Genomic DNA, 13,002 nt, shown 5'->3' with positions numbered 1-13,002 from the left:
AGGGACATTTTATAATGATAAAAGGGTCTCTCCATCGGGGGATATTTAAGTATAGACACACCGGACAACAATTCAACCATAGCTGATTTTAATATCCCACTGTCAATAATGCAAACAACAACTTGGCAGGAGATCAACAAGGAAATAAAAGGCTTGAACACTATAAAACCAAACAGGCATAACATATCTAAAGAACACTTTGCAACAATAACAGAATATCCATTCTTCTCAAATGTACAAAACAGCACAGACTCTATACTACTAGGCCATAAACCAAGCTTCAGTAAATGAAAAGGACTGAAATAATGGAATGTATACCGTCTGACTACACTGAAGAAAATTAGAAATCAATAACAGAGAGGAATTTTGGAAATTTAGAAGTATGTTAAAATTAAATGACACACTGCTGAATAACCAATGGGTCTAAGAAAAAGAAGGCAGAGGGAAATTAGAAAATAATTTGAGATGAGTGAAAGTGAGGACGAGACATACCAAAACTTATGGGATGCAGAGAAAGCAGTACTCAGAGGAAAACTTACAGTTATAAAAGGCTATATTAGAGAAAAACCTAAAGCAAGCAGAAGATTAAAACAGAAATTAATGAAGCAGAGAACACAAAAAAAGAGCAAAAAACCCACAAAATCATAAGTTTGTTCTTTTTAAATGTCAGCAAAATTAAACCTCAGCAAGACTGATCAAGAAAAAAAAGACTCAAAGCAATCAGAAATGAAAGAAGGGGACTACTGACAATACAGAAATAAAAAGGATTATAATGGAACACTAGGAATAAATGCATGATAGTAAATTGAGTATTAGATTAAATGCACAGATTTCCAGAAAGACTTAAAACTGACTCAGAAAGAGAGGGAATTCCCTGACAGTCTAGTGGTTAGAACTCGGCACCTTCACTACTGGGGCCCAGGTTGAATATCAGGACAGGGAACTAAGATCCCAAGTGCAGAGAAATAAGGTGAAAAAAAAAAAAAAAAAAGAAAAGTCTAAACAGACCAGTGACCTGCCTCTTGAGAAACCTGTATGCAGGTCAGGAAGCAACAGTTAGAACTGGACATAGAACAACAGACTGGTTCCAAATAGGAAAAGGAGCACAAGCTGGAATCAAGACTGCCGGGAGAAATATCAATAACCTCAGATATGCAGATGACACCACCCTTATGGCAGAAAGTGAAGAGGAACTCAAAAGCCTCTTGATGAAAGTCAAAGAGGAGAGTGAAAAAGTTGGCTTAAAGCTCAACATTCAGAAAAGTAAGATCATGGCATCTGGTCCCATAACTTCATGGAAAATAGATGGGGAAACAGTGGAAACCGTGTCAGACTTTATTTTGGGGGGCTCTAAAATCACTGCAGATGGTGACTGCAGCCATGAAATTAAAAGATGCTTACTCCTTGGAAGGAAAGTTATGACCAACCTAGATAGCATACTCAAAAGCAGAGACATTACTTTGCCAACAAAGGTCCGTCTAGTCAAGGCTATGGTTTTTCCAGTGGTCATGTATGGATGTGAGAGTTGGATTATAAAGAAAGCTGAGTGCCGAAGAATTGATGCTTTTGAACTGTGGTGTTGGAGAAGACTCTTGAGAGTCCCTTGGACTGCAAGGAGATCCAAACAGTCCATTCTGAAGGAGATCAGCCCTGGGATTTCTTTGGAAGGACTGACGCTGAAGCTGAAACTCCAGTACTTTGGCCACCTCATGCGAAGAGTTGACTCATTGGAAAAGACTCTGATGCTGGGAGGGTTTGGGGGCAGGAGGAGAAGGGGACGACAGAGGATGAGATGGCTGGATGGCATCATTGACTCGATGGACGTGAGTCTGGGTGAACTCCGGGAGATAGTGATGGACAGGGAGGCCTGGCGTGCTGCGATTCATGGGGTCGCAAAGAGTCGGACATGACTGAATGACTCAACTGAACTGAACTGAAGTACAGAAATTGAATTCGTAATTTAAAAAAAAAAAAAAAAAAAAAGCTACTCACAAAGAACAGCCCAGGTCCAGACAGCTTCAGAGCACATTCTACCAATTTAATACCAATTCTTCGCAAACTTCCAAACAACAGGAAGGAAAACTTCTCAACTCATTTTTTGAGGCCAGTATTCAGTTCAGTTCAGTTTAGTCGCTCAGTTGTGTCCATCTCTTTGTGACCCCATGAACCACAGCACACCAGGCCTCCGTGTCCATCACCAACTCCTGGAGACCACCCAAACCCATGTCCATTGTGTGGGTGATGCCATCCAACCATCTGGTCTTCTGTTGTCCCCTTCTCCTTCTGCCCTCAATCTTTCCCAGCATCAGGGTCTTTTCAAATGCATCAGCTCTCCTCATCAGGTGGCCAAAGTATTGGAGTTTCAGCTTCAACATCAGTCCCTCCAATGAGGCCAGTATTACATTGATACCAAACCCATAAATATCACAAAAAAACATACAGACCAATATCTCATGAGTACACATACAAAAATTCTCAACAAAATATTAGCAAAGCCAATTCAACAACATATAAAAAGAATTATACACCATGACCAAATAGGATTTTTCCCAACAACGCCAAGGGTGGCTTAACACCCTCAAGTCAATGAAATATACTGTATCAATAAATAAAAAACAAAAACCACACGATCATCTCAATAAATGCAGAAAAAGAATCTGACGAACTCCAATGCCATTCCAGAATAAAAACACTCAACAAGATGCAACCAGAAGGGAATTCAACAACCAGAAGGGAATTCAACGACCAGATTGGAATTCAACAACCAGAAGGGAACTCAACGACAAGACAGAGAGCACCTATGGGAAACCCACAGCTAAGCAGCGCACTCAACGGTCAGACCGATGCTCCACCAGAGACAAGAGGAGGGGCGGTCAGACCGATGCTCCCCCAGAGACAAGAGGAGGGGCAGTCAGATCGATGCTTCCCCCAGAGATAAGAGGAGGGGCGGTCAGACCGATGCTTCCCCCAGGGACAAGAGGAGGGGCGGTCAGATCGATGCTTCCCCAGAGACAAGAGGAGGGGTGGTCAGACCGATGCTCCCCCAGAGACAAGAGGAGGGGCGGTCAGATTGATGCTTCCCCCAGAGACAAGAGGAGGGGCGGTCAGACCGATGCTTCCCCCAGAGATAAGAGGAGGGGCGGTCAGATGGATGCTTCCCCCAGTGACAAGAGGAGGGGCGGTCAGACCGATGCTTCCCCCAGAGATAAGAGGAGGGGCGGTCAGATGGATGCTTCCCCCAGGGACAAGAGGAGGGGCAGGGAGGAACTTCTCTTCAAGGCTGTGTTGTATGTTCTAGCCAGGGCAATTAAACAAGAAAAAAAAAAAAAATTAAACGGCATCCATATTGGCAAGGAAATAGTTAAACTATAACTATCTCTATCTGCAGACAACTGATATACAGAACATGCTAAAAAATCCATGATTAAAATTAATAAACAACTTCAGTGAGGTTATAGGATACAGTATCAACAAACAAAAATCAACTCTATTTTGAAACAGGTACAAAGAACAACTCAGAAATGGAATTAAAGAACACAATTCCATTTATATTAGTATCAAAAGAATGAAATACTTGGGAATAAACTAATAATCCCCCAAATAAAAAACTTATACACTGAAAACTGAAATATTGTTGAAAGAAATTAAAGATTCTGAATAAAGCAAAGACATTCCATTTTCATGGATTGGAAGACTTAATATTGCTGAGAAAGGAATACTCTCCAAACTGATACAGAAATTGAATATAGTCCCATTAGGACACCAGCTGGCTTCTTTGTAGAAACTGACATGTTGGTCCTAAAATTCGTGGAATCTCAAGGAACACAGTATAGCCAAAACAATCTTGAAAAAAAAAAAAAGCAGAAGTTACAGGTGTCTGTTTCTGATGCTAAACCTTACTACAAAGCTACAGTATGCTAATGGCATAAGGATAAACACAGAGAACAATAGAATAAAGAGTCCAGAAATAAATCCAGGGAGCTGTAGTCAACTGACTTTTGGCAAGAGAGCCACGACCATTCAACAAAGAAAGAATACTTTCTTCTACAAACGATGTTGGGACAACTGGAAAATCACATGGACTAGAATGAAGTTGAACTTTACCTTACACCACATACAAAAATTAACTCAAATGCATTAAAAACCAAATTGTAGGAGCTAAAACTGTAAAACCCTTACTGTAAGAAGGCAAAGGGATAAATCTTTGTGACCTTTTATTTGACAATGGATTCTTAGATGATACCCCAAGCACAAGAAAAAAATTTAGATAAACTGAACTTCATCAAAATTAAACTTTTGTGCTGCAAAGACACATCAAGGTGAAAAAACCCATGCCATGGGATGGGAGAAAATATTTGCAAATCATATGTCTGATTAAGAAGTTGTATCTAGAATATATAAAGAACCTTAACTCATAAAGACCACACAGTTAAAAAATAAAGTATCTGAACAGATATTTCTTCCCTTCCAAGAAGACAGACAAATGGCCAACAAGTCCATGATAAGATGCTAGAAATCATTGGTCAGTTATCAGGGAAATGCAAATGAAAAATACAACAGATACAACTCACTGCACACCTCAATGACTGAATGGCTGTTATCAAAAAGTCAGATAATAACAAGTATTGGTGAAGTACTGGTGACATATGAATAAATCAAAACTCACACATTGTTGTTGGGGATATACAATGATACAGCCATTTTGGAAGATAAGCTGGCAGTTCCTGAAGAAGTTAAACTGTTACTATTTGACCCAGACATTCCACTCCTGTCTAAAAAAACCGTAACACATGTCCATACAAAAATTTGCATCATAATAGAATTACCCATAATAGCCAAGAGGTGGAAACAATCCAAATTCTAAAGCATGAATAAACTAAATGCGGTATAGATCCATACAAGAGAAAAGGTTTAGGCCACACAGAGGGATGAAGTTCTGATACGCTACACTATGGATGAACCTTGAACACATGCTCAACAGAAGAAGCCAATCACAAAAGACCACATACTATGGTGACTACATTTATATGAAATGCCTAGAAATACATGGAGACAGACAGTAAATTAGTGGTTGCCTAAGGTTTGGGGAGTATGGTGGTTACAGAGTGACAGCTATAAGGTGTGGCTTTCTTTCTGAGGTGATGAAGATGTTCTATAATTGTGCTGACAGCTACACAACTGTGAATATATTAAAAACTACTGACTTGTATACCTTACATGGATGAATTGTATGGTATGGGAATTGAGCATCAATAAAACTGTTACCAAAATTAATAATAACTAGAAGCTTTTTATTTACTTCTAAATCTGGTATTTTACAGACTATAGTATTTATATTTGAACTCTCTATAACCAACTACTTCTGGTGTCTTCAAAGTATCTTTTAGTACCCTTCCAATCCCCTCTATGGCTGCTGGTTGTTACAGCTAATTTTTTTTTTTTGCAACTTGCTTTGGAATCAGTTTATATTTTGCTAGCTATCATTCATTTCACCTAAATTTTCCAAGTTTTAATACCATGCACTATCCAGTCTCTATAGTCTGCTCTCTGTTCTCTTTCAACCCTTATCAGCTACCAATCCAAGAATCTCACCATGGCAAGATCCCTACAGCTTCTCTGTTGCCAAAGCCAACGGACATTTTCTGTATCTTTTCAGACCTGTCAACGGTATGTGCCAATCCCGAATCTCCTTCACCACCCCAGCCAGATCTCTAAGCCCATCCCACTGTTGAGAATCACTGCACTGAGAAAGAACAGAGATGAATTTGATGGGCATGGAAAAAGGTTGAGAAATGATTCCTTACACTCCCCTTGACTGCTACATCTGCTCATAAAGTCTATCAGCATCATCCAGGGTGACGGCAGCCAGGCCTCTCTTTCTAGCCCAGACCTGGCCCTGGGCCTCCCAGCTCTCTCCCTACTGCAAAGCCCCACCCCGCTCACTTGATCTCTAACAGCCAGCTTTAATTCAGGATGTCACCGATTCAACCAAAAGAACACCCACTCTGGCTTCTGTGTTAGGCCCTGGGAATACACTGGAATGCAAGACAGAAGTTTTTCAATTTCTTGCCAAACTCGCTCCTTTTCTTGTACCATATACTACCCCACCCTCCTCATCTTAGCAGCACCACTGTCCACCAGTTAAACAAGCCAGAAATCTGCAATAACCCAGACTTTCATCACTCCCTCATGCCGAACTCCTATTCACGTTCTTAAACTGCTCTTCCATCATCTCCCAAGGCCCTTCACTGATCCCACTTCCTTCCCAGAACAGGTACCCAAAGTCTCTAGTCTAATACCAACTCTAACCCTTCTGCTAAGTCACTTCAGTTGTGTCCAACTCTGTGCGACCCCATAGACAGCAGCCCACCAGGCTCCCCAGTCCCTGGGATTCTCCAGGCAAGAACACTGGAGTGGGTTGCCATTTCCTTCTCCAATGCATGAAAGGGAAATGTGAAAGTGAAGTCGGTCAGTCGTATCCAACTCTTAGCGACCCCATGGACTGCAGCCTACCAGGCTCCTCAGTCCATGGGTTTTCCAGGCAAGAGTACTGGAGTGGGGTGCCATTGCCTTCTCCCTAATCCTTCTAGTCCCCCACTTAAAAACTCTGCTGCCTACAGGAGCAAGACCAGGCCCCTCAGCCCAGCCCTTGTAAACCTATGTCCAATCCCTCCTCCAACAACACTTGTACCATATGCTTCTCCCTGTTTGGTGTCTGAACCTAATCTGGCCATTGGCCCTTATGCATACGCAGGTCCCCATTTCCCACAGCCTACTTCTTCTTAAGGTCTGGCTCTGATGCCACCACCTGCCAGGCAGAATCACCAATTCCCATCCCTCTGTAGCATGGCTGACTGCTCTGGGCTGGAGATGTGTCTATTTTCCTGCCCCTGGCAGCTCTTCATGAGCAGGCAGGGGTCATGACTCCAGCACCTCCCCAGAGGCCTAAGCCAGTTAGCCCACAGGATGGTGGGAGGGCACTGGTGGCCACTCACCCTGCGGTTCCGGTTGTGATCCATGGTCTTGAGGTGCTTCTGAATGATCCCAAACTGCATGGGAATGAAGAGGTCACAGGCTGCGCAGTGGGCTGCCTCTACCTTCTTCACAAAATGTTCCATGGCAATTTCTGTAGAGGGGAGAAGGAGGGAGTCGCCACTGGTCCCAGACACCTAAGAAAGACCCAGGAGTTGGGGGAAAATGCCAGACCAGCTCCTCACCTCACCCTGCCATTTCCACGTGGGCCTGAGGTTGTTCTCACTGACCCTCCCTGGGGGAACAGAGGGGTGTTGTGACCCTACTCTGAAAACCAGAGGAGGGAAGGCTGAGGTCCGGCCTGGTAGGACTGGGATGGAACCTCCTCACCTTGTGTCAGATCTTGGTCTCTGTAGATCTGCTGGATCAGACCATCAAGGTCCTCCACGGTTTTTCTGAGCTCCTCTGTCTTCTTCGTCTTGTTGGCGACATATTCCTGCCGGATACACCAAGGAGATAGCAAGCTTTGTGTGGGCCACTCTATGTCTGCAGGGTAACAGCAGCTGTACCAACCACTCCAAGGCTCACCTGCAGAAAGTCAGCTGTCTGCTTGGGGAGCTTGGTGCCTACGTACTTAAAGTGTTCCTTGTGAAACTTGCTGTCAAGGTGGCTGGCCATCTCATCCTCATAAAAGGTTCGGTATTTGCAGAGAGAACACACGAACTGGATCCTGCCACAGGAGGGAAACGCAGAGCTGAGACCAAGAGGGTTCCGGGGAAGGGTGCTGTTGCCTCACCCAACCCAGCTGCGAGCCCTGAAACAGGCCTTGCTCATGGGCCTCTGAGGTGTGGTCCCAGCAGGGGGACAGGCTAGGACCGGTGGGGCTGGGAGTGCAAAGGGACAGAACATCTGCAGGCTGCAGTTACTGCAACATAGGGGACAGGGCAGGAGCTCTTCCTTCCCACAGGCAGGAGGCTGAAGCCTGAGGCAGCAGCTGCTGCAACAGGCAAGGAGTCGCTGGAAGGTTGCTGGAGGGCCTCTCTACCGAGGCTGGGCAGGAGCTTGTGCACTTGGCCCAGCTGGGGAGCAGAAGGAAGGATGCCCTGGCGTGAGCCAGGTGGCCCTGAGTGCAGAGTGAAGTACGCAGTCCTGAGGCAGGGCCCGGAAAGGTGCTGCATCTTCCTTGTGGGGGCTGAGGGGCTCAAAGACCCAGCCCATCCTCTGCTCAGAATGCTTGGGGGTAGTGTCGGGAGGGATGGGAGGCAAGCAGGCCTGGGCACCTGCTGCCTCATCTTCCTCTTCTGAGAAGAGACCAGTCTGAGCTGGAAGGAGGGCGCCTGCCCGGCCTGCCAGAGGGCAGCCTGGAGTCACCTGAGCGAGGTGCTCTGTCTGGGCCGCGTGTCCACAGCAGAAGCCCGGGGTCTGGGGCCTGGGCCGGAGCAGGCCGCCGTGGCAAGGGGCGGAAGAGGCCAGCCGCCACCGAGGCCTCGGGGCAGGTCCCTACCTCTGCCGGACGTCCTTATCTGGGCCACGGGGTCAGCTTTGTCTGGAGAGCCCAGGGGCCGGGCGCCGGCGAGGCTGAGGAAGGTCCAGCAAGAGCAAGAGTCTGAGGCGGAGGAGGAGGAGGCAAGCGCCAGTGCGGGAGCCCTGAGGGCAGACAGACCCGACCAAGGGGCGTGAAGGGCTCAGCCGCAGACAGGCCCGGCCTGACAGGGCCGGCGGGCCGGGCAGAGGGCAGGCCCGAGGCTGCCACAGCCCACAGGTGCTGCCATCTCTCCTGAGCACGGTGACGGCCTCTTGGCAGCTAGCTGGGGTGGCACAGGCGCCTTGGACCTTGAGTCTCTGCTGAGCTGGCCCCCTCCCGCAGGGGCATCAGGCCCCCAGTACACCTCGGGGCTCATGTGCCGAGTGACCTAGCGCCGGAGCTTCTGGGCAACGGTGCTGAGCAGGGTGAGATCTCAGGCCAAAGTCGCTAGCGGTCGCCAGGCGGCCGCACAGGGGCAGGGGACGAATCAGGCCTTGGGAGCTGGGCCTGGCGGAAAGCAGGGTCCATGCACGGCCGAGCAGGTGACGGCTCCCAAGGGAGGCCAGAGGGCGGTGAGGCAGCAGAGCTATGGCCCTGCTCTCCTGGAGGCAGCCCCAGAGCGAGGCAGAGGCAAAGGGGTGGAGGGAAGCTGGTTACCTTTCCACCATGCGGTCTCGCTGCCGCTTTTTCTGCTTGTCCAGGCTCTTTTTGCCTGCCTGCAACTTGCGTTTGGCCTGGCCACTCTCATCCTGGGCGCTCAGGACCCCTGTGGGAACAGAAGGATACGGTTACCAGTCTACGGTCTCTGGCTGGATATCCACTGTCTACTCCAGGGGGTCCATTCTGAAAGCAGCTGTCCGAGCAAGGCCTCTGGCTGCGAGCAGGACCGGGTGCCCTGGGATGGGCGGGGAGTTGACCCCACTACGTTCCAGGACATCCACACTCTGCAGAGTGAGCCACAGGGAAGCTGGAAGGTAAAGAGAGGCTGTCTCAGTGGGGACACTGGCAAAAGTTCAGAGGACCCAGGTGGCAGAATGCAGGAAGGCCTCAGGTGGGGCCTGAGTGCAGCCCCCAAGGGTAAAGGCCCCAAAGCTCACATGGCCCTGCCCACCCACACTGGGTACCGCGGCAACAGTAGGCTGAGGCTGGATTTAGGTTAGGTACCTGCTGGCGCTCATCACTCGAATAGGGAGACACGGACTCCCAACAGGGGCTGTAGAGGTGCTAAGGGAAAGGACATGCAAACCAGAGCCGTAAAAACTGCACCGAGGGTCCCAGCTTGGACACCAGCCACTGAGGACTTGGAACTGCATGTTACTAAGGGCCTGAGGGCAGGGGTTGAGCCTGGGGTTCCCCCACACTTTTGCTTGCCCCGCCCACCTGAAGGCAAAACCAGTGTACTGTCTCGAGATCAGGGCCAGAGTAGGAACCAGGCAGAGGAAGAAAGGTTACTCCCTACCAGTACATAGTCAGCCACACCGGGACGATCCAAGTTGGGCATATTTCTGCCAAGACCCTGCCCTTGGCTGGCCCCCTCCCGCCACAAGCCATCTGGAAAAGTCCCCAGTGCCCGGCCACTCAGAAGACTCACCCTTCTCTGCATCCTCTTTGCCACCTTCCTTCCCCTCCTCTTTTCCCTCTTCGTCTTCTCCTTCCTAAGACACAATTTCAGACTGTCAGTGTTAAAGCCTGTGCAGTTGCTCCAAACAGCTGTAAATGACAAGGCCCTGTACCAGGCCGGCATAGAGCTGGCGCCTCACGGCCTCCCAGCAGGCCTTGCACAGAGGCCTCACTGGGCCATGTTCTGAAAAGGAAACCCAGCCTCTGATCAGCGGCTGCCGGCAGCCTGCGCCCTCTACCAGACCTCCACTCCCTTGTGCTAATCATGTCTGCATGCAGGGATAACTCAGGCTGGCCTGTGTTTCTTGGGAGAGGCCTGCTCTGGGGCGCCGGGGCTCAAGCAGCCCCCTGTCCGCAGGCCTCACCCACAGACAGACAAGAGTGCAGGGCTGGGGCCACTTACTGCTCTGGAGCCCTTCTCCACAGTCTCAGCGCCTTCCGTGCCCTCTGCAGCTTCCCCCTCTGTGCCCTCGTCTGAAAGGCAAGAGGAAGCAAGCTCAGTGCAGGAGGCCCATGGGGCAGAGGGCAAGGGTCATGGGCCCAGCACCCAGGCTCACCGTTGTCTGAATCACTGTTATCAGAGCAGTCCGTCCGGGTGGCTTTGCTGTCTGGCTCGTCAGGACTGCCGCATTGCTTTCTCTTCTTTTTCTTGGTCTGGGTCAGAAAGAGCGAGCAGGGTCAGGGTAAACGGCTTCAGGCCCTTCACTTTCTCAGTCACAGACCAGGAGGGGCCCCTTTCACTCACCCGGAAGTCAGCCGTGGTCCAGGTCTTCCAGGTCCGCCTCATCTGCTTCATGCCATTGCCAAACCCAAAGCCAAATCGGGAGCCACCTGGGAAGGTGCCCCCGCCACGCATGCCCTGGAACATGCCGTACTCAGGGATGATGTTCTGGGAGAAGAGGGAGGGCAGCCGGGAGGCACCAGGCATGCACTGGCCCCGGGCCCCCATGGGGTCTTCCCACATGCGCCCATAGCCCGAGGCCATCGGCCGGCCACTTCGGGAGTCCCGGGCCCAGCCCTGAGCCCGTGGGCCAAAAGTGTCGCTGCCACGCATGCGGAACTGGTCGCGGTAGGCATCGTACTGGCCCTCATAGGCCATTTCCATATCAGGGTCAAGCTCTCCGTAGTCATAGCCCGACCGGTACAAGTCACGCTCGCTCAGGACAGCCCTCGAGTCACAGGCCTCGTAGGAATCATACCTGCAGAGGCAGATGACAAGCATCAAGGGGGCCTCGGGTCCCCTCACCCTTCTGTTCCTGCCTTCCAGCAAACCGTCCCGTTTCAGGGACAGAAGACCCACTCCAGCACTACCCCAGCCCACTGTAGAGAACCAACGTTTAGAAATGCCAACTTAAAAGGCTTCTCGGGGCAGACTTCTAGAAGCTAGCAGGTCCCCTCAGCTCATGTCCCCAAGCCTGCATATGACCACGCACCAGCTTTCAGACCCTAACAAGGACTGACTACTAGGGTAGAGTAGGTCTCAGGGGAAGAGCGGGGCCACAGGAAATGTGCATGTGTCTGTGGCAGTCACAATGCCCAAGGCCGCTCCTCGAGGGGCAGAGCCAAGCATCCCAACATCCCGTAATACGTGGGCAATCCAGAGCATCAGTGTTTTGTCCACTGGGGCTGGTAACTTTCACAGGAAACCTTCAAACCCCCTCACCACTGAAAACAAAAAAGAATACAGAACATTTGCCAGGAAAGACGCTGCAAGCTTGCCCAATGACAAGAACAGAACTCTTATGAGCTCGTATAATCCCTGGTGCCCAGGACAGGGCATCATAGCCTACACAGCAAGTGGGAAAGCAAGCCAGACGTTCTGACTGTGGAATCAGAGACAGCTATTCTAACTTCGGCTGCAGCCCACAGGCCCAGGCCCCACACGTCTCTTTGCCAAAGCTGGGTAGTTAAGAAGCACCAGCAGCATGAAAGAAGAGGCCAGGGCGACCCAACTGTCACTCTGTCTCTGAACCCTGCTTTCCAGCTTTAGGTTGCTGCAAGATGGTACACAGGCAGCTGGCACCAGCAGCAATGTCAGCCCAACCACCCCCCAAGCCCCCCTGCCCCGGCCCCACCATCTGGCAGCCTCAGATCCAACACGATGACTATCAGGCACAAGGAGAGGGGATGTGCTGGGCCTCCCCTAACACTTTCTGCTTGCTAGAGAGCCCATGCAAGCAGAAGTCTCCTTGGCACCCTCAGCCCTAGTGCTCCTGGAGCCTCACTTGGCCCTATCAGTGTCTGGCCAGGCCCCTCCTTACTCTCTCCCATCTGTCAACTGGAGCCATTAGGCCACTTCACTCCATCCCGTGGTAGAAATACATGTGCCCTTCTCACCGAAACCTCTCACTAGGGCACAGAACTCCTGGGCCAGCACCAGATCAGACAAGCACAAACCTGAAGGCAGATCTGAGTGGGAGGCCCAGCTCCTGTGTGCCTCTGGGTAAGAGATGCAACCCATGGGCGCTTCACTTTCCTCATCTACAAAGTGAGGACATCAACAGCTCCCCACAGGGGCACTTCTGAGGCTCAACAGCTACACATTGATAAGGCACTAAGGGTGGCTAGGATGTGCCCCCATCTTTCCCGTGCCTTACGTGAGACGGCACAGCTCGCCGTGCTCAGCCCGAGGGCTCACCCCATCCTTCATACACAACCCAAACGGTCGTGCCCTGACAGAGTGCAGGGTGCAAAGTATTGCAAGGACTTCAAATGGCTGTCTCCAGAGGGAAGAGTCATTCAACAATGATCCTGAGAAGAGCCACTCAGAGGTCACAGTGAAACCAGCCCAGAGTGGGCTTGCTTGGCCCTCTGCAAGCTGGAAAAGAGGCTCACCACCAGGCAATGGGTGAGGATGGAGGGAGGACGGGACACAAGCCAGAGAA

General features: G+C 50.0%; 1 protein-coding gene across 2 annotated transcripts in view; it reads right to left on the bottom strand.

The window, feature by feature from the left end:
- AKAP8L (A-kinase anchoring protein 8 like) overlaps positions 1–13,002 on the bottom strand; it is a 32,116-nt gene that overhangs the window by 8,601 nt on the left and 10,513 nt on the right. For both annotated transcript variants that reach the window (XM_019963965.2, XM_019963967.2), the window contains exons 5-12: positions 10,863–11,316; positions 10,675–10,771; positions 10,521–10,591; positions 10,089–10,152; positions 9,155–9,263; positions 7,561–7,702; positions 7,363–7,468; positions 6,996–7,126 (exon numbers count right to left, since the gene is read on the bottom strand). In XM_019963965.2, the coding sequence (XP_019819524.2) occupies positions 6,996–7,126; positions 7,363–7,468; positions 7,561–7,702; positions 9,155–9,263; positions 10,089–10,152; positions 10,521–10,591; positions 10,675–10,771; positions 10,863–11,316 (1,174 nt within the window). The remainder of the gene's footprint in view (positions 1–6,995; positions 7,127–7,362; positions 7,469–7,560; positions 7,703–9,154; positions 9,264–10,088; positions 10,153–10,520; positions 10,592–10,674; positions 10,772–10,862; positions 11,317–13,002) is intronic.

Source organism: Bos indicus, chromosome 7, assembly GCF_029378745.1.
Source record: "Bos indicus isolate NIAB-ARS_2022 breed Sahiwal x Tharparkar chromosome 7, NIAB-ARS_B.indTharparkar_mat_pri_1.0, whole genome shotgun sequence".
NCBI classification, from domain to species: domain Eukaryota; kingdom Metazoa; phylum Chordata; class Mammalia; order Artiodactyla; family Bovidae; genus Bos; species Bos indicus.
This window is presented reverse-complemented; position numbering and strand designations above follow the sequence as displayed.